General features: G+C 36.7%; 1 protein-coding gene across 4 annotated transcripts in view; it reads right to left on the bottom strand.

Moving 5' to 3' along the window:
* LOC127079800 (KH domain-containing protein At4g18375) overlaps positions 1-20932 on the bottom strand; it is a 49343-nt gene that overhangs the window by 23088 nt on the left and 5323 nt on the right. Inside the window, exon 8 of one of the 4 annotated variants that reach the window (XM_051020174.1) lies at positions 19992-20485. The exons of the other annotated variants lie outside the window; for them this stretch is intronic. Coding sequence (XP_050876131.1) covers positions 20354-20485 — 132 coding nt within the window. The 3' untranslated portion in view covers positions 19992-20353. Of the gene's footprint in view, positions 1-19991; positions 20486-20932 lie in introns of those variants that run through there. 4 annotated transcript variants of the gene reach the window in all.

The following is a 20932-nucleotide window of genomic DNA, read 5'->3' as shown; positions in this document are numbered from 1 at the left end:
ATAGGTTGAGTACGCTTAGATAAAACTAAGTAGGTAACTTTTCCTCATTACTTTTTATTAACAGATAACCAAACAACCTTTTAAAAGTGTTTTTAAAACAAAAAATATTTTTAGTATTTTCTGTTAAGTACATCTTTTTCCCGGGGAAGGGAGTTGTTAATGATTCTAAAAAGGAAAAATTTTGCTGAAAACATTTTGACATCTTTGATTTGGGAGAAATCCTTCTATCCCTTTGGGTTGATAGTTAAACAATTCGTTGTTTGCCTAGATGACTTTTAATAGGTTATTGTTTCGGTTAATATTATGTTATAAGTCCAAGTTATATATATATATATATATATATATATATATATATATATATATATATATATATATATATATATATATATATATATATATATATATATATATATATATGTGACTTTTATGGTACGAGATCTTGAACTTCAAACAGAAAGATGGTGAGTCTTTGGGAGATACCTACAAAAGATTAAAAAGGTCTTGGTAGCTTGCCTAACTCACAATATGGATCTGACTGAACAAATGCAGATGTTTGTCAATGGGCTAAAAATATAGATAAAACACTTGATTGATACAACAGTTGGTGGCTCGACAAATTTTTCAACAGCCACCGATATTAAAAGGATCATTAAAGTGATAGCCGCAAATGAGCATCTGGAATTATATGATAGGTGTACAAGCAAACCTGAAGGAGTCATTGATCTGAAATTGGAAACTAATAAAATCCGGTTGGAAGATACGGTCATTGTTGAAGTAGAAAAGAAATTGAAAGCGATGAATATAGGTACTCAACAAGTAGCTCAAACTCAACCTGCTCAAACCATCACTTGTGAAACATGTAATGGACCTCACCACACTTTGTATTGCTTTGCAACTCCTCAACAAATTGAAGAGATAAAATTCTTGAAGCAGAAAAATTCCTACTCCAACAGGTACAATCCAGGATGGAAGAATCATCATAACTTCTCCTAGAAGGATCAGAGAGGGAATGTTCTGCAACAGGGTCAAGGTCAATATCATACTCAATATCAACAACAACAAGCTCCAAAGAAAGTAGACCGAGAGATTGCCATTGAAAACATGGTCGCTCAAAATAGGCAATTCGAAGAAGAAACTAGAAACAATCATAAAAACACTGTCGTCTCTCTAAAGAATCTTGAAGTTCAGCTGGGTCAAATTGCACAACAACTAGCAAGCTCTCGAACACCAGGTTCCTTACCAAGTGAAACAGTTCAAAATCCTAGAAATCAGGAGAATATTAGTATTTTCACGACGAAGAAGAAAAAGGTCGCTAAAAAGGAAAAAGTTATACCACCTGACAAGCCAACTGAAGAGAAAATTAAAAAGGAGACTAAACTGGTGATTAAGTTGCCTTATCCTGAGAGAGTGACAAAGAAGGAACCGAGCGGGTCAGACTTTGAGAAATTCATGATAATGTTTAAAAAGGTATAGGGTCATATGTCTTTGTTTAAAGCACTCGAGAGAATGCCCATGTACAAGAAATTCATGGAAGAGGTAATGTCCGAAAAGAAACCAACAGCAGAAGAACTGGTAGCCTGGAAGGAAAAGTATAGTGCAAGTTCACTGGAGCAAAAAATTCTAAACAAACAGAAGGATCCTGGAACGGTAATAGTACCATGCACAATTAAAGACAGAACCTTCAAAAGGGAACTAATAGATTCTGGAGCTACTGTAAGTCTGATGCCATTATCAATATATCACAAATTGGGTATTAAAAATTCAGTGATACGAAGATAAATCTGAAGTTTGCGGATCACTCGAGAAATGATGCATATGGTATAGTAAAAGACGTGCTGATAACAATAGAGGACTTGAGTTTTCTTGTTGATTTTGTAATCCTAGACATATATGAAGATGAAGAGGCACCCATCATTCTCGGTCGACCTTTCATGCAGACAAGTCAATGCAATCTCGACATGGACTAGGGCACGTTAACCTTGAAAGTTTAGGATAAAGAAATAATATTGAATGCTATTGAAGACCAGGAGCTAGAGGAAGATACAGAATCTCACTATCAAGTAGGCTTAATCAGGACAAAGGTGAGTGTAAGACCTCAATTTTGACCCTAAAATCCCTCATATCATCTCATCATATGCATTAGCATTGGGATCATACCTCGGCATCCTCCTTACCCCTCATCCATTGGGTTTGCATTGAGAGAGATCACCAAGCACATTTGATTGTATCATACTTTGTTTTTCATTATTTGCTAACCAAAATAACAAAAATATGTCAATGTATAGTTTAACTCTTTTGTAGGTAATGTGTGTGCTCACATATGCTCCATAAGCTCATATCTAGGGTTTAAGACCCTCAATGCAAGGAGTGCAATCAAGAATTGATTTGCATTGGTTCTAAACATCATATATGGATCCTCATGATCTTCACATATCATTTTGATCAATAAATCATCAAGAATTTGGAGTTTGTTTGCCTTGGAAACCCTAATTCATCTTGGTATCTTGAATAACTTCTTCAACAAGTTTCTTCAACATTTGATCAAATATTTCAAGGGATACTTCATATTTCATCATCTTACACATATATGATCCTCTATGAGTCCCAAAAATCAAAAGAACATCAAGCTAGCAAGTTGGTTCATGGTGGTTGACCAGAGAAAGTCAACTAGTCAAAATCGGGGTTCCCTAGATCTATCTCTTACAATTTTTGTCATATGAAAATGATTCCAAGAGTAAAGTTACTCAAGATGACATTCCAAACAACTTTCATGTTTAAGTCAAGATCTAGTTTTGCTTGAAAAGTTATTTTTTATGATGAAAGATTATAGGTCATTTTGTTTGAACCCTAGTTTGGAGGTCAACTTCCCAAGACCATAATTTGCTTAATTTTTATGAGATGAAAGTCATTCAAATTCGATGATCAAATTCAAGATGTCTACTTCAACTTTGATGTTTGGAGGAAGTTCAAATTCAACTTGCAAATGCATGTGCCAAAAGGAAACATTATAGGTCATTTTGGGCCACTACCATTGAACAAGTGATTTTTCTCAACTTGTAAAATGCATAACTACTTCATATCAAATCCAAATGAGGTCAATTTTGTGACCAAATTGAAGAGGTTTGAAAGAGCTACAACTTTGATGAAGGAATTTTTCTCATTTGAAGTCCACAGAAAAAGTTATTCAAGGTGGAAGAAGTGAACATTTGACTTGGGACTTAGAAAATTTTCAAATATGTTTGATTTCTCAAACTTCCACCTCAAAATTCATCATGATCCAAGCTTCAAATGAAAAAGTGTCCAACATGAAAGTTGTTCCCCTTGATCTCACCTTTCCAAAAAGTCCAAGATCACCTCATTTGGTCAAAGAATGAAGGACTTGCGCATGGGTGCAATGTGAGAAACCATTTGGATGATTTTCACTTCCACATTTCAAACACGATTGCATGGCCACATGACATGATTTCAGCATGATTCTCATTCATTATTGGAACTGAATACATCACTTGATGGGCCTATCACACGCCCATGCAAGCATGCAAAGGGAATAACTCAAATTTGGAAGTGTGTGGAAATGAATATCCTTGGCTATAAATACATCCCTCATTGCTCGGAATTAAGGACTTCATGCCCAAGCTTTGAACCTACAATCCAAACTCTCTCCATAAAAGGATAATCTTGAATGTTTTCTTTTAAAAATCGAGTTTCAAATCTCTATCTATTTTGAGAATGAAACTCCAGGAGTCCACACCATTTCTTGATCCTAATCACTTCTAACAAGCATCTGAAGCAAGGCCAAGCACAATTGGAATCAAGATCGAGCAAGTTTGAAGCTCCATTGAAGGTGAATTTTCAGAAATTTCATCTCTTCGATTCTTCCTCAATTCTTCACCATTCTTTGTGATTTTTGGTTGTCTGAAGTCCTATCAATGTAGGCAAGAAATTTGAGTTGCTTTAAGGTCAAATCGAAGCAATTCAGCTCATGATCCTCAAAATTCAAATCATTGTATCTTTTTATATACTTGGAATTTGAGAAAATTGAGGCCAGATTCGTGCTCCTGAGCAATTTTCCTTCAAATTAGTGTATTCACTTTTCATTTTCCATGGAGTTGAACCTGAACCAGACCGAAGGTGATCACCGGAGAAGATGACCGGAGCTAGGGCATCGGTGGTGCGATGGATCAATCCAGGTCATCTGATCTGGTTCTCATATTCTAATCTCACGCGTTCAAAGTGATTACCATGCGTGTGCACGCATTGACTGTAGTGTTTGGTGGAAGCGTGCGTTTGGCCATCAGATATGCCACCTCAATTAATGAGGGAGATCTGATGGCCCTCGTTTTTTTTTCTGATTTTTCATTTAATCCGTTTATTTTGATTAATTCATATTAATTTCATTTTTAATCCAAAAGGTATGGGACTTTCACCAAAAATCTTTAAATATTTTTCTCTTTCATTTTCTGAATTAAAATTATTTTTTGAATTAATTTTTATATTTTTCATGATTTAATTGTTTTTGTGCATATTTTTAATTGTTTAAAAATACTTCTGACTTTTTAAAAATTATGAAATTTTTTGTCTAAGGTCCTTTGACCTTGTTTGACCTAGGATAAATCTCTTGGCCATTTATTTGGTGTTTTGAAGAGGTTTTAGGTTTTGACCAAACTAAATTTAATTTAACTGCATTTGTAATTTGATTGTTAATTGATTAATTGTGTAGAAATTATGTTAAGTCATTTTTATTGACTTGTGATGTTTGACTATGTGTTTGGGCCTTGGTCAAGGTTAATTTGACTTTTGCTTAGTTAAAATCATTGGATTTAGGGGATTGATGAAATGTACATTTCATTTCCCAAAATAAATGAATGATTTTAATTTGATAAAATTCCTCCCATGACCAATTTGTGTTTCTCTCATCTCCCCTCCCTCTTCATCTTCAATCCCATTCTCTCTCACCCTTTCCATTGATCAATGAAGTCTCAATATCCTAAGACTAATTGGTTCATCAATAATCTTGTATTAGATGAACTAATACAAGTATGGATGAGATTAGGTTCATCCTTTGGTCTTTTTTTTCTCTTTGTGTGTGGTATGTTTTAGGAGTATGGTTCATTATACCATATCTCTAGCATGCATTAACACCAAAAAATTTATTACCCGGCCTCAGATAGATGTGACTTCAACATAAGTCCAATTACGATTGCTTAACATAGAGCTAAATTTTGACCCTAAAGGCATAAGCATTCTAGTAAGTGAGATTGTAAGTCTCCCCCCTTTCATGGTATTGTGTGGAAACTTGACCTTCTTTCCTTCCTTTGGAAGATGTCTTGGCTCAAGGATCCATGCTTGTGAATAGAGGGTTGAGTGTTCTCCAAAGAATGACTTAATCAATTGAAAAGCAAAACATCACTAACATCTAATCAACTAACATTTGACTAACTTTTATTATTATTGCTTTTAATTTTCAAGTCATTTACTTTATGCAATTTAAATTCAAGTCATTTACCAATTCATTGGTCATTTACATATCATTTAACTTGTTTATATTCATGCCATTTTCACTTTGCTCACTTAAGCCATATATTGTGATTGTATATATTTGTTTGTGTATTTTGTTTGTGTTTGTGGTCTTAGGACCTTAAAATACTTAATAAACAACAAAAACCCTAAAAAAATGTTTGTATGGACTGTTGGATTTGATCTGAGCTTTTGGACTTAGAATTAGGCAACATTCCATATGCAAAAGGACTTGGCAAATGCCAACTTTTCTGAGACGAAGTTATTATGATTTGAGCTTTCATCTTATTCAAGTATTGGGATCCACATGAATTCATCTGCTACATGGTCTTGATGCAACTGTTACTTTGAACCTGTGTCTCATGCCTTATTCTGAGCTAATCAAGGAGTATGTCATCCGATACATGAATAGACAAAGAAGATTGTTAGCTGTGAAGTTGCTTGCTTGGATGTGGTCATCTTTATTTGATGCCTTGCTCTTCATATTGATATTTTCTTGTTGATATTGCTTGATTTAAAGTCCAAAGAAAAGTGAGTTTTCTATATGACATTCTTGTCTGTTGGATTGCATCTCATTGATCAGATCTTTTCAACTCTTAACTTTTAATTTTATGCTTAGGATTAGTCTCTTCATCTCCTCCCACTTCTTAAATTTCAAAATCTCTTCCCATTTTCAAAACCTTTCTTTTCTTGTGATTTTAAAACTAAGATTATATTACAAATTAGAAACTTTGGCCTTATGTCATTGCATTTTTAAACTCCTTTCTTAATCAAATTTGTAAATGAACTTAACCATATTGACTTAGAATTTCAAAAGACAAAAAGAACTAACACTCATTCAAACACTTTTGGGCCCTTTGTGCCTCTTTTAAACTTAACTTTTGATTAAAAACAATCCACTCATTTTGAAATTGATACCACGAACTACGAGGTTTTGATCCCTCATTTTTATGTTGGTACGTAGGCACAAGTCCGAAGGTCTTGTCAAACACAAAATTATAATCAATGAATTCTTTTCTCATACCCCCACTCTATTTATTGCAAACATTTTTTATATCAAAAACACATACACACATAAAAAAGGACCCCCTATGAGTACGTAGGATATTTTGGGTGCTAGCATCTTTCCTCTGTGTAACCAACCCCCTTATTTGTAATCTCTGGCCTTTTATTAGTTTTGATTTGAAAACTTCTTACCTTTGGGTTTTGTTCGTACTTTTGTCTTTTCCTTTGGAAACAATATAAGTGTGGTGACGACTCTAGTTTTATTGATGTTAAGTTTATCCATAGCTTAATGGTCATGAATTTACCGCTACAGCGAGAAGGCAAAGTAACATACCAACATCAGAGAAAGATACAGGAAGACCCTCTCGACTCTCACCATTGCCATTAGCAACCCTGAATGAAAGACTCTCATCTCCATTCCAAAAAGCAAGAAAAAGAAGAAAAAAAAAGAAAACGAAAACAAGGTAAGGAGATGGAGGTTAGAAAGGACTTGTGGCACAAAGGAATCCATACGGATGAAAAAGACGGCTTCCTAGTTTTGGGCAAGAGGTGCAACAAGGTTTGGAGGCTGAAGTACCCCCATAATAAAGGAAATGAACTGTCGAGTCATGCGACATTAAACGCAACGCTTCGTAGGAGGCAACTCACGCGTTTTTATTTCTGATTGTTGTTTGTGTTTTTATTGTAGGTTTACACAGTGCTCTACACAAGAAACGAAGGTACTCAAAGACATATTGGAATGAAGGATCATATCTGAGAAAAAGAGAATAAAAAGTACGAAAATCCAGGATATTAGCAAATTGACATGGCCGCTCGTGTCAGCTGACACGGTCTGTATTAGGGCTATGGAAAAAGGCTGGAAATTGGCCCTAAATAATGGCTTGACACAGCCTCATGTGTTAGCTGACATGGCCCGTGTCAGGAAGCCTTGAACCCACGCCCTTGGACAGTGGCCTGACACGGTTCGTGTCAGGCATGCGGGTTTAAAAAATTTCAAAAAAAATTGAACTTATTGTGGGACCACCCATCATTACTACCCACTACCCACTCATTATGCAACCATATCTCTTCCCAAAAATCTGATTTTCACACTAAACCACTCATTATCTCTCATATTTTCATCTTTTTTGTCTTCTTTCTCCAAAAAAAAAACCTTCATCCTCCATTAACAACCTTACTCTAAAGCATCCATCTTTAACACCTCCACAATCTCAAATCACAAACTCTGTTCACAAATCATTCACCATTTTCCGCCCTCATCCTAACCACGATTTCAGTTTTCTATTCCTATTTCGAAATTTTTGACTTTTTTGACTTTTTTTTGCAAGTCCAAAATGCCCCCAAGAAAGATTTTGATAGGAAAGCAACAGTTAGTCGAGACTTCGAGGTCACAAAAACGACCCAGCCGAAACCCAAATCCGCACAACATTGTCTTCGACAACCCGGAGCAGGAGAAATGATATCAAGTTCATAGGAAGCGGAAGCTCACACCCACCAAGTATATGTGCGAGCAAACCCTTAATGCTTTAGGTCTGAAAATTGAAGTTTGCAGGATGTTCCATGTGTTGGGGATGTTGAAATTCATGAGCCTCGAAGCGTCGACTTATGAGCGCATCACGCTCGAACTCTTGAGCACGCTCGAATTCCAACTGAAAAAGAGATGGATTAACACGACAAGGTATTACTTTAATACTCTATGTTTCCGCCTTTTTAATAATTATCATTAACTTTTTGTTGAGGAGTTGGTCGGTATTCTCCGACTCCCACTGTACGGACCGGGTGCGGTCACTGATGGGTTTTCCCCAAAAGATTTATGGATTGCCATTACTGGGAGGACGGATTACACCTCAAAAGGTGCAAAGGCCTCTGACATCCAAACTCCGTGTTTTTGCTATGCCTAGAAAGGTCTAGCATACACTCTGTTTCGGACGGGGTGATAGCACGGGTGTGGTAACTCAACGGGAGTTGTTCTTCATGTACTCGATGGCGCAAAACCAGTCCATCAATGTTGCTACCTTTGCAGCTGATTACTTGGGAAGAGTTGGTCGGGCGGACTCCGGGGGTATCTCCGTTGGAGGCATGATTGCCCAGATCGCAAAGCATTTTGGGTATCATGCAGTTTTGCTTGAAGACACCCTAGTGGCAGGTAAGGTATCATTTCGGGTATCAATATGCATTGCCAGTACTGGGAGGACGGATTACACCTCAAAAGGTGCAAAGGCCTCCGGCATCCAGAACCCGTGTTTTCGCTATGCCCAGAAAGGTCTGGCATACACTCTATTTCGGACGGGGTGATAGCACGGGTGTGGCAACTCAACGGAAGTTGTTCTTCATGTACTCAATGGCGCAAAACCAGACCATCAATGTTGCTGCCTTTGCAGCTGATTACTTGGGCAGAGTTGGTCGGGCGGACTCCGGGGGTGTCTCCGTTGGAGGCATGATTACCCAGATCGCAAACCATTTCGGGTATCATGCGGTTTTGCTTGAAGACACCCTGGTGGCAGGTAAGACCAAAATAGATATGACCGCTCTTATCCAGCCAGGTATGATTTTTGTTGCACCTAATTATTATTCTGTTCTTATTCATAAGAGATTTATTATTGCACTTCTTGATCCGGACATAGTAAGTATTACTGACTGTGTAAATTGGTTATATGTGAGTGTTGAGCCTGATACAGAGGAAGGCTACGGCGCTGAAAATTTTGTTGCGGATGAAGCGGTAAACAAAGAGGAAGAGCCTCAAGAGCAATTTGTACCCCCGCCTCAGGAGTCTTTCCTTCAGGGCGTCGGGTCGTCATCCATGAATCACGACTAGTGGGCATGGGTACAAACCGAGCTCGACAACCTGAGAATCGAGCAAACAAGACAAGGCATCGAGCAGGATCGGCAAGGGGTAACGTTGGATGAAATGAACCTCATGATGCGTCAGTTGATGTTGCATTTTCTGCCCCCGCCTCCTCAGTAGTGCACTGTGAGTTTTCCTCCTTCTACCTTGTTCAAAGAACAATAGGGCCAATGTTTAATTCAATTGTGGGGGGAGGTTTTATTTTGCTATTTGTTTTCGATACTTATGGGGTTTACCCCAAACTTAAAATTTTAACACAGCTTAATTATATTCTTCTCCATTTTCCTTGTTCGGAGTCAATGTGATATCATTAAGTTGTGTTAAAATTCTAATTTTGGGATAAACCTCATAAGTAACGAAAACAAATAGTAAAATAAAACTTCCCCACACACTTGAACTAAACATTAGAACCAATGTTTTTAGAACAAGGTAGAAGGAAAGAAACTCACAGTGCACTACTGAGGAGGCCGGGGCAGAAAATGCAACATCAATTATCGCATCATTAGGTTCATTTCATCCAACATTGCCCCTTGTCGAGCCTACTCGATACCTTATCTTGTTTCCTGGTCCTCAGGTCGCCGGGATCGGTTTATACCCATGCTCATTGGTCGTGAGTTATGGATGATGACTCGACGCCCTGATGGAAAGGCTCCTGAGGCGGGGGTACAAACTGCTCTTGAGGCTCCTCCTCTTCGTTTGCCGCTTCATCTGCAACCTGTTCACCTGCAAACTGGTCACCTACAGCAAAATTCTCAACGTCGTAGCCTTCCTCTATATCGGGGTCAGCACTCACATATAACCAATTTGCACAATCAGTAATACTTACTTTGTCCGGATCAGGAAGTGCAATAATAAATCTCTTATGAATCAGAACATAACAGTAATTAGGTGCAACAGAAATCATACTTTGCTGGATAGGAGCAACCATATCTATTTTGGTCTTACCTGCCACTAGGGCGTCTTTAAGCAAAACCGCATGATACCCGAAATGCTCTGTGATATGGGTAATCATGCCTCCAACGGAGATACCCTCGGAGTCCGCCCGACCAACTCTACCCAAGTAATCAGCTGCAAAGGCAGCAATATTGATGGCCTGATTTTGCGCCATCGAGTACATGAAGAATAACTCTCGCTGAGTTGTCACACCCGTGTTATCATCCCGTTCGAACAGAGTGTATGTCAGACCTTTCTGGGCATAGCGATAACACGGGTTTTGTATGCCGGAGGCCTTTGCACCTTTTAAGGTGTAATTCGTCCTCCCAGTAATGGCAATCTATAAATCTTTTGGGGAAAACCCATGAGTGACCACACTCGGTCCGTATAGTTGGAGTCGGAGAATACCGGTCAACTCCTCAATAGAAAGTTCATGATAATTATTAAAAAGGCAAAAACGATTACCAAAGTAATACCTTGTCGTGTTAATCCGCCTCTTTTCCAGTTGGAATTCGAGCGTGCTCAAGAATTCGAGCGTGGTGCACTCATAGGTCAGCGCTTCTAGACTCATGAATTCCAACATCCCCGACACATGGAACATCCTGTCAACTTCAATTTTTAGACCTAAAGAATTAAGGGTTTGCTCGCACATATATCTGGTGGGTGTGAGCTTCTGCTTCCTATGAACTTGATATTGTTTCTCCTGCTCCGAATTGTCGGACAATGTTGTGCAGATTCGAGTTTTGACTGGGTCGTTTTCTTGACCTCGAGGTCTCGGCCAGCTGTTGCTTTCCTGTCAAAATCCTTCTTGGGGGCATTTTGGACATGCAAAAAAAAGTCGAAAATTTCGAAATAGAAATTAGAGAATACGGCAATCGTGGTTAGGATGAGGGCGGAAAATGGAGAAGGATTCGTGAATGGAGTTTGTGATTTGAGATTGTGGAGGTGTTAAAGATAGAAGCTTTGGAGTGAGGTTGTTAATGGAGGATAAAGGTTTTTTTTAGGAGAAAGAAGGTGGAGAAGATGAAAATGAGAGAGAATGAGTGCTTTAGTGTGAAATCAGATTTTTGGAAAGGGATATGGTTGGGTAATGAGTGGTTAGTGGATAGTAATGATAGGTGGGCCCATAAGAAGTTCAAAAAAAATTGAAAATTTTCAAATCCTCATGTCTGACATGGGTCGTGTCAGTTGACACGGGCGGCCGTGTCAGGCTATTGACCAAGGGCTTGGGTTCTAGGCTTCCTGACACGGGTCGTGTCAACTGACACAGTCTGCCGTGTTAGTCCACTACCAAGAGGAAATTTTCTTCTTCCATCAGTGCTCCTGACACGAGTCGTGTCAGCGAACATGGGAGGCCGTGTCAGGTCACTGTTTAGGCCCAATTTCCAGGCTTTTTCCATGGCCCTGACACGGATCGTGTCAGTTGACACGGGCGGCTGTGTCAGGCTGCTAATATGCTGGATTTTCAGACTTTTCATTCTCTTTTCCTCGGATATGATCATTCCTTCCAATATGACTTCTGTATGTCTTTGAGTACCTTCGCCTTCTTGTGTAGAGCACTTTGTAAACCTACAATAAAAACAAAAACAACAATCAAAAATAAAAACGTGTGGATTGCCCCCCATGAAGCACTGTGTTTAACGTCGCATGGCTCGACGGTTCATTTCCCTTATTATTGGGGGTACTTCAGCCTCCAAAATTTGTTGCACCTCTTGTCCAAAACTAGGAAGCCGTCTTTTTCATCAATATGGATTCCTTTGTGCCACAAGTCTTTTCTAACCTTCATCTGCTTACCTTGTTTTTATTGCTTATCCGACAAGAAACCAAGGATTTTGGAACATCGTGCACGCATTATGACACTTAAAGTTAATTTTCATTTCCGTAAGTTATTTAAGCATTTTTATTAATTGTCAATTTCATTTTATGTTATCGCAATTTTATGTGTTGGTTATCTGTGTTTGTGTCCTCTAGGTTTTGGTAGAAGATCTAAGGATTCGATGCGAGACAGTGAGAAGTTTCGGCAATCGAGGAAAGAAAAATTATCGACACGGGAGGCCTGACACGGCAATCCGTGTCACCCGACACAGGGCGTGTCAGGAAGAAGGCAACTCACCCCAGGAATGACCAAGACAGAGGCCTGACACGGCCGCCCGTGTCAGTTGACACGGCACGTGTCAGGTCACCTAGGGGTCTGGCAGAGCACCTTGAGCGTGTCAGGCAAAGTAGAGAGCTGACACGGCTACCCGTGTCAGCTGACATGGATCGTGTCAGCCCAGGCACATATTTTTCCAGTTTTTGGGATTTTTAACCGAACTTGAGTTGCAAGAATATTTTGGAGATTTCCACCTTTTGCCTAGGGATTTTTTACTATATTATGAGAGTTTCTACAAGAGAAAAGATCATCTTGGAACGAGGCGAACACAGAATTGTCAGGCAATCAAAGATTACAAAGATCAAGGAATTTGTAGAGTAGAAGGTTTTCATGAGCGAAAGCGATTGAAGATCCAAGTCATCCAATTACTTGTAATGTGTGTTTTTTTATCTTGAATTTGTTTTGAACAATATGAGTAGCTAAAACCCCCAATGCTATGGGGTATCCCTGATTTAGAGTTGTAATGACTATGAGTTTACGATTGCATTTATAATATTATTTTTACGGCAATCTTTTGATGTGCTTAATGTTTTCTCTTTCGGATCAATCGAGATTGTTGTATGGGTATCAATTAGGTTGGATCACCATTGGTAAGGTTTTCATAAGATTAATCTGCAGTAGATATCACCTAGGACTAGGGATACACTGTATGAATCAGAGCATTTTTTATATAATAAAGCTTAACTTCATCCTAATTGCATATGGACATAGAAATTAGGGTAGAATCATTAAAGGTTTTCTCACCAAGAACTTGGGAGAAAAATACCCTTGAGAACTGGTAGTAATTGATATTTGTTGATGCAATAGTGACTCAGAATTATTACAAGGATAAATCATACACCTTTCTTGTCATTGTTCCTTTTACCCTACAAACTCTTATTTTTACAGTATTATTTTTTCCCTTTATTTTTATATCTGAATCTAAAAACCCCCCAACAATAGTTTTTGTTTAATTGAACGTTAATTTGAACTCGATATTGACTTGCAGTCCTTGAGATCGACATTCGGGGAATTTCTCCTTTATTACTATAATAGGCAAAATAGTACACTTCCTATTTTTCCGATCATGCAGGGGCTAAAAAGGAGTAGAGATTTGGCAAAAGGTGAAGTTAACCTACGAGTTGGCAATGGAGCAAAGGTTGTTGCTTTAGCCGTAGGAACTTATGTATTGACTTTACCTAGTGGTTTAATAATTCAGTTAGAGAATTGTTATTATGTACCTGCAATTGTTGCTACATTTATTTGAATGATATATTTTATGCTACTGCACAAATGAACATTGGATTATATGTCATTGATCTTGAAATGCCCATGTATAACTTTAATACTAAAAGGATGAAATCTAATGAGTTAAATCCAACTTAACTTTGGCATTGTCAATTAGGCAACATAAATGAGAAAGGCATTTTCAATCTCCATAAAGATGGACTCTTGGACTCTTTTGATTATGAATCATATGAGACATACAAATCTTGTTTAATTGGAAAGATGACAAAGCCTTCATTCACAGGAAAATGTGAAAGAGCTAATAATCTTTTGGCCATTATACATACTAATGTATGTGGATCACTGAATATACCAGCCAAAAGAGATTTTCAGTACTTCCTCACATTTACTGATGATTCCAGTAGATATGATTATGTGTATTTAATGAAACACAAATCAGAGTCCTTTGAAAAGTTCAAGGAATTCAAGAATGAAGTACAAAACCAACTAGGTAAGTATATTAAAACTCTTCGATCAGATTGAGGTGGTGAATATTTAAGCCTAGAGTTTGATAACCATCTAAAAGAGTGTGGGATTCTATCCCAACTTACTCCTCCTAGAACACTCTAATGGAGCGGTGTATTAGAGAGAAGAAATCGAACCTTTTTAGACATGGTCCAATCCATGATGAGTCACGTCGATCATCCAAACTCCTTTTGGGGACATGCACTATTGACAGCAGTTTACACACTTAATCGTGTTCCATCCAAAAAGGTTGAGAAGACACCATATGAGATATATAGTGGTAAGAAACCACATATATCTTACATGAAGATTTGGGGTTGCGATGTATATGTGAAACGACAAATTTTAACCAAGCTTGAGCCCAAATCTGACAAATGCTTATTTGTGGGGTATGCTAAAGAAACAAAAGGGTATTACTTCTACAATCCTTCTGAGGGCAAAGTGTTTGTCGCTCGAACTAGAGTTTTCCTAGAAATAAATTTTATTTCCAAAGAAATTAGTGGGAGGAAAGTATAGCTTGAAAAAATTCAAGAATTGCAAAGCATTGATACATCTAAGGAGGAATTAGAGCAGAAAACACAAGTAGTTGTGGAAAAGCAACCTGCTCAAGTAGAACAAGACCAACGTAGGTTAAGCAGGATACGTCACTTATCTGAAAGATATGGATATCTCATAAATGATCAAGGTGATGCATTACTCATGGATCAAGATGAGCCTATAACCTACCAAGAGGCCATAACTGATCCTGAGTCTGAGAAGTGGCTAGAAGCCATGAAATCTGAAATGGAATCCATGTACACAAACCAGGTTTGGACCTTGGTAGAGCCTCATGTAGGAGTTAACCTTATAAGATGCAAGTGGGTCTTCAAAAAGAAGACTAACATGGATGGTAAGGTACATACCTATAAGGCAAGATTGGTTACAAAAAGGATATAAACAAATTCATGGGGTTGACTATGATGAAACCTTTTCACTAATTGCAATGCTTAAATCTGTTCAGATTTTACTTACTATCGTTGCATATCATGATTATGAAATATGACAGATGGATGTCAAAATTACTTTTCTTAATGGGAATCTTCTTGAGGATGTGTACATGACACAACCTGAAGGATTTGACATACCATAAGAAGCCCAAAAGATATGCAAGTTACAAAGATCAATCTATGGATTAAAGCAAACTTCTAGAAGCTGGAATCTTCGTTTTGATGAAACAGCAAAATAATATTTATTCATCAAGAATGAAGATGAGTCTTGTGTCTACAAGAAGGTTAGTGGGAGCATGATCTCTTCTTGATATTATATGTAGATGACATATTACTCATTGAAAACTATGTCCCTATCCTGCAACAAGTAAAAATTTGGCTGGGGAAATGCTTTTCTATGAAGGACCTAGGTGAAGCAGCTTATATATTAAGAATCAGGATCTATAGAGATAGATCACAAAAACTGATTGGCCTAAGTCAGAGTACATACATAGACAAAGTGTTGAGACGCTTTAATATGCATGATTCCAAGAAAGGATTCATACATATGCAACATGACATGTATCTATCAAATACACAATCCCCTTCAACTAAGGAAGAAAGGGATCACATGAACAAGATTCCATATGCATCTGCAATAAGATATATCATGTATGTCATGTTATGTACTCCACCAGATGTCTCGTATGCTTTAAGTGCAACGAGTGGGTACCAATCTGATCCTGATGATACTCATTGGGTAGCTATCAAGAATATCCTTAAGTATTTGGAAATGGCTAAGGACTCATTCTTGATATATGGATGTCAGGAAGTGCTTGCTTTAATTGGACACACCGATGCTAGCTTCCAGACAGATAAGGATGACTTTAAATCACAATTTGGTTATGTGTTCTACTTAAACGATGGCGTTGTGAACTAGAAAAGTTCAAAGCAAGATACAATTGTTGATTCTACAACTGAGGCCGAGTATATTGCTACCTCAAGTTCAACAAAGGAAGTTGTTTTGATCAAAAAGTTCATTAGTGAACTTGACATAATTCCTAGCATTGTGGATCCCATTGATCTCTATTGTGATAACAATGGTGCTATCGCACAAGCTAAGGAGCCTAGATCTCACCAACGATCCAAACACATACTTAGGCGTTATCACCTCATTCAAGAGGTAATATATATAAGAGATGTAAAAATATATAGAGTACCTACACTTGACAATATTGTTGATCCACTGACAAAGCCTCTTACGCAACAGAAGCATGATGGCGATACTAGATCTATGGATATTAGGGGTATGCCTGATTAATTCAAGTGCTAGTGAAAGATTGTTGGTGTAAGCCCTAGAGGCCAATACTTTTGGTACTTGTATCGAATTTTAAAAAAAACAATAAACTTTTGACAGACTAAGACACACAGACATTGAACTTTTTACCTTATTCCCACCCATAGTTATCATTTTGCAAGGTGGTGAAAATTAGCAATAATATGATTAATTTTGACTGAAATTAATTTTGGTTTAAATTGAATTGTCATAAACTTATTTTTATTTGAATAAACTAAATTATTCTTATTAATGTTGTTTGAATAGTTATTATGATTAAAGTTTTAGGACAATTACTGAAATGGATGCATGGTTGTATGTTACTTCGAAAAAAATATACTTTTCTTTAATTTTTTTGCTTTATTGTATGGCAATAAATTCATCATCATTATACAATTTCATACCAAAGTGTGAAGAAGCTGCAAACGTACCAAATTCAGTGTGGCATTCTTTTATGTGACTAACAATAGTACACTAAGCATTGCCACATGAGATTAATTATGATACTGTGGCATTGTTTACATGGCATTATGTATGCTATATCAGCATCTAATACAAAACAAAGTGTCCAGAGATTGAAACCAACGGTTTGCAAAGAATTTATATAAACAAAAAAGGACTTAAACCACCGATGTATTTAGGGGACAAACTAAATTTTTATGGCACCAACCTACTAGTCTTAAAGTTTCCTATCGGAGCAAATAAGAAACATTCTAGAGGCAGTATTGCTTTACTCAAAATCATGGATTGTGTGTTTCTGTTCTTCCCTTTTTTTTCTCCTTATGCTAGTTGTTCTCAAATTAAAATATGCAAGTCTAATGACGATGAGACATCTTTTCCAAGTAGATTTTCCCTTTTCTATCATTTTTCGAAGCACACAATTGAATATTGAATTACAAGCTTTATATATAAAATAAAATTATTTATTTTTAATTGTGAAATGTGTCTTCCAACAATAACGAGAATCAAAACTCATCATCGACAATGAAAAAAAAATGTCAAGAAAACGATGATCACCGATGAGTCCTCCCATAACAACCTCTTGTGTTCTCACAAGAAGAAGGTTTGGTTATTGTTGTGGCGAGAACAAGAGAAATATAAAATATTGTATCAATCATATGAGAATTTAATCTTATGAATTATACCTTAAAATTTTAAAAAAGAATGATTGGACGAAAATTAAGAAGAGATACTCAAATTATTGATAACCAATTTGATTGTTTGTCTTGAAGGTTGGTCATGGAAGATATATATTTACTACGATGTATAATGGAACAGTATCAATAGATCAACAATATTGGTAAGAGTGTATGATAGTGTCTAATCATGTGAAAAGTCCTAGAGACCAAAAGGGTTAAAGTTGTCTATATTGAAACCATTCAAGATATATAAAGGGGTTTCGATTAATGTGAGAACACAGACGATTTTTCCATTATAATAAGATTACAACAAGGCTGCCCCATTAAAACAACTCAATTGATAGATGTATGTGGACATCAGATGCAGGGGACCAGGTTCGAACCTGCAACATCCCACTGGTTCATCTTTAATAAGGTGGACTTCATCAATAAGACTACTTAACCCAAAAAAAAAATACAACAAAGTTCAACCCTAAGTCTTACCGTTTCCTTTTAGTTTTAAATGTTCTTACTTAACCCATCCAAGAGCTAGCTAGCTCTGAAAAGCACGTATTTTTGAAAAGCATGTATTTTTGTTGATGATTTAATTCTACTTTAAAAATCGAGAGAAGAATTAAATGAGAGGCTAGAGACAAACCTTAAAAACGTATAGATTTTGCCTGAGCAGAAATAAGACGAAATATATGGAATATAAATTTAAAAAAATGAGAAGTGTTTCTAACTTTGAGGCGAAAGTTTTACACTACTGAAATATTGAGTCCATAATACAAAATGATGAAAAAATAAAAGTAAACATAAAACGTCAAATTCAAGATGGAGGATGGTTGGAATGAAGGAGAATTTCATGTATTTTGTGTTGTATAAAAGTAACACTCAAAGAACCAAAACAAAAAATAAATTGAGTGTAGTAGATATGAAAATGTTGTGGTGGTCGAATTCAAGATGGATGGTTGGAATGGGGGAGAATTTCATGAATTTTGTGTTATATAAAAGAATCGCTCAAAGAACCAAAACAAAAAATCAATAAAAAATTAAGTGTAGTAGATATGAAGATGTTATGGTGGAAGTGTTATAAAATCAGACAAGATGAAATCCAAAATGACAATATTAAAGATAGTGTTATGAAGCACATATCATAGAAAATATGATGGAAATTAGGCTTATATGTTTGTGCAACTGGAGAAAAGACTCGAGAATATGTAACAAAGAGGGTTACAAGATGAAATTAAAAATGACAATATTAAAGATAGTGTTGATAAAGCACATGTAGTAAAAATTATGATGGAAATTAGGCTTATATTTTGTGTACATGTAAAGAGAAGACCGATGAATTATGTAACAAAAAGGGTATATTAGACATAAGATAGTCAAACCACTAAAGATAGAGAAAGACTTCAAAAAAATATTTAAAAAACTATTCAAAAATATTTCAAAATTGATGAGTCGAATAACATTATGGCAATCCATGTAGCCGACTCAACTTACTGAAGTAAAGCTATGTTATTTCAACTTAAAAGTCATTAGAAAATGTTCAGGTTTCAATGCAGGAGTTCATGAATACTTTTGCTTATGTGAATGAAAAGTGGATTTGGTTAGTGTTGGTGTTGTTGAAGGAGATCTTTGAGAAGAAGTGCATTATCATTATCCCGTCTAACTTGGAGTTATTGAATAGAGAAAGGATGAAAACATGGATGCAAACCAAGTGAGATTTATTGTGCCAAAAGGTAGAAGAACATATTAAATGGCCACTGTAGTCCTTCAAATATGAATACAAGAACCCTAATGTCTAACCCATAATTTTATAGCATATAAACACATGATTCATTATTTGATCTCTCGTGTTTACTTGTTCATGTGGTTGTGGCAAAATAACTTATACTCAGCAGGTAGCAGATAAGACAGATATGTAAAGATCAAGATAACTTATACCCCGCAAGTAGCAGATAAGGCAGATATAAAGATCATAACAAGAACTTCAAATGATAGTATTGAAGAGATCTAATAAAATTATTTTGAACCACGGTGGAAGTGGGGAAGGGGAACGACGGCTAAAATGCTGCAGCAAGCACTTCCTTCTAAGTGATATCATCATAAGATATTGAGAAGTCAAAAGCAAGAACACGTGTTTTACAAAATATATTCCAATGATTTTTCAGATTACACAGAATTACTGATATACAGAAAATAGCAAGGAGGAGGAAAAAGATCTCTGCTGGTTTTCAATTTTGCAAGGCAACTTCTACGCTTTAGACTGAAAAGCTCAAAAGTCGTAGATGCTTGAAAGAGGAAATTGCTAGAGTCTTTTATTAATTTGCAGACAGATAGTTTCAGCAAGAAAGGAGAATAAAATGTTGAACGAGAAGAAACAAGTCAACAACATAAACACTGCTTCATGGTTCCTCGGATAATTATTCATGGAGATAAAGATGATTCCACACTAATCAATGGAAAAACAGCATGAATGGAAAGAAAGATCCTACACTTCTAAGAGAAATCACAGATGAAGAGTAGATTAAGAAAAGGCAAAGAAAGGAACTACAGCTCCTAAATACAAAACCAGCAATGGATGTTGTGTCATAATCTTGCTAGTCACATATGGAAGCAGGAGGCCGATCAAAGAACCCTAAAGGATATTCCCTCCAGACCAACCTAGACGGTGTAAGAGGAATGAGTAGATGCATTGAAAATTTAATTTTCACCTTCGAGACACCTGAAAATAGCTCTGAAAACTTATGTGGCCATTATAAAAGCCTGGATCAAGTTTTCAGCTGCACGCTTTTCTTCAGATGTGCCAGAAATAAGAGCAACCCGTTCACCCCGGTAAGATTTGGACTCAGAAATCTCTACTGTTGCTCCTGAAATCTGAATTGAAACAACCGGGAATAAAATACACATTCAGTGAAGTACATGGGTAATGAATATGAAATATTAACAAATTAGCAGTCCGTGCTAAAGATGTATAAACGTGAGTATGTCTGAAACCTTGGCCATTGACATTCAAAAGAACAGGTATCTCCCTTTTTGTGTATCTTTTTTAAAGATAAGAGACAAGATGGAGTTATCCTATCTTGTTGGCTCCACAAACAGTAGAGAAGGCGAACTTACCATATCATGTTTCTCTCTTATCTTGACCATTAAACAGACTTTTCATATGTTTTTTATTGAATAGTTAGTGTACCAACCCGCTGTTTCCATCTTATGACAATCACTTGACTGTACACAGAAGATGCATAATGCCACAATGCAGCTAAGGGAGTGATCAAATAATACAAAACGTTAAGAATTAAACTTGATAATTAATTAATATCT

Source organism: Lathyrus oleraceus, chromosome 1 (genome assembly GCF_024323335.1).
Source record: "Lathyrus oleraceus cultivar Zhongwan6 chromosome 1, CAAS_Psat_ZW6_1.0, whole genome shotgun sequence".
Taxonomy (NCBI): domain Eukaryota; kingdom Viridiplantae; phylum Streptophyta; class Magnoliopsida; order Fabales; family Fabaceae; genus Lathyrus; species Lathyrus oleraceus.
Note: the sequence above shows the minus strand (reverse complement) of the source record. Positions and strands in the feature narration are given on the sequence as shown.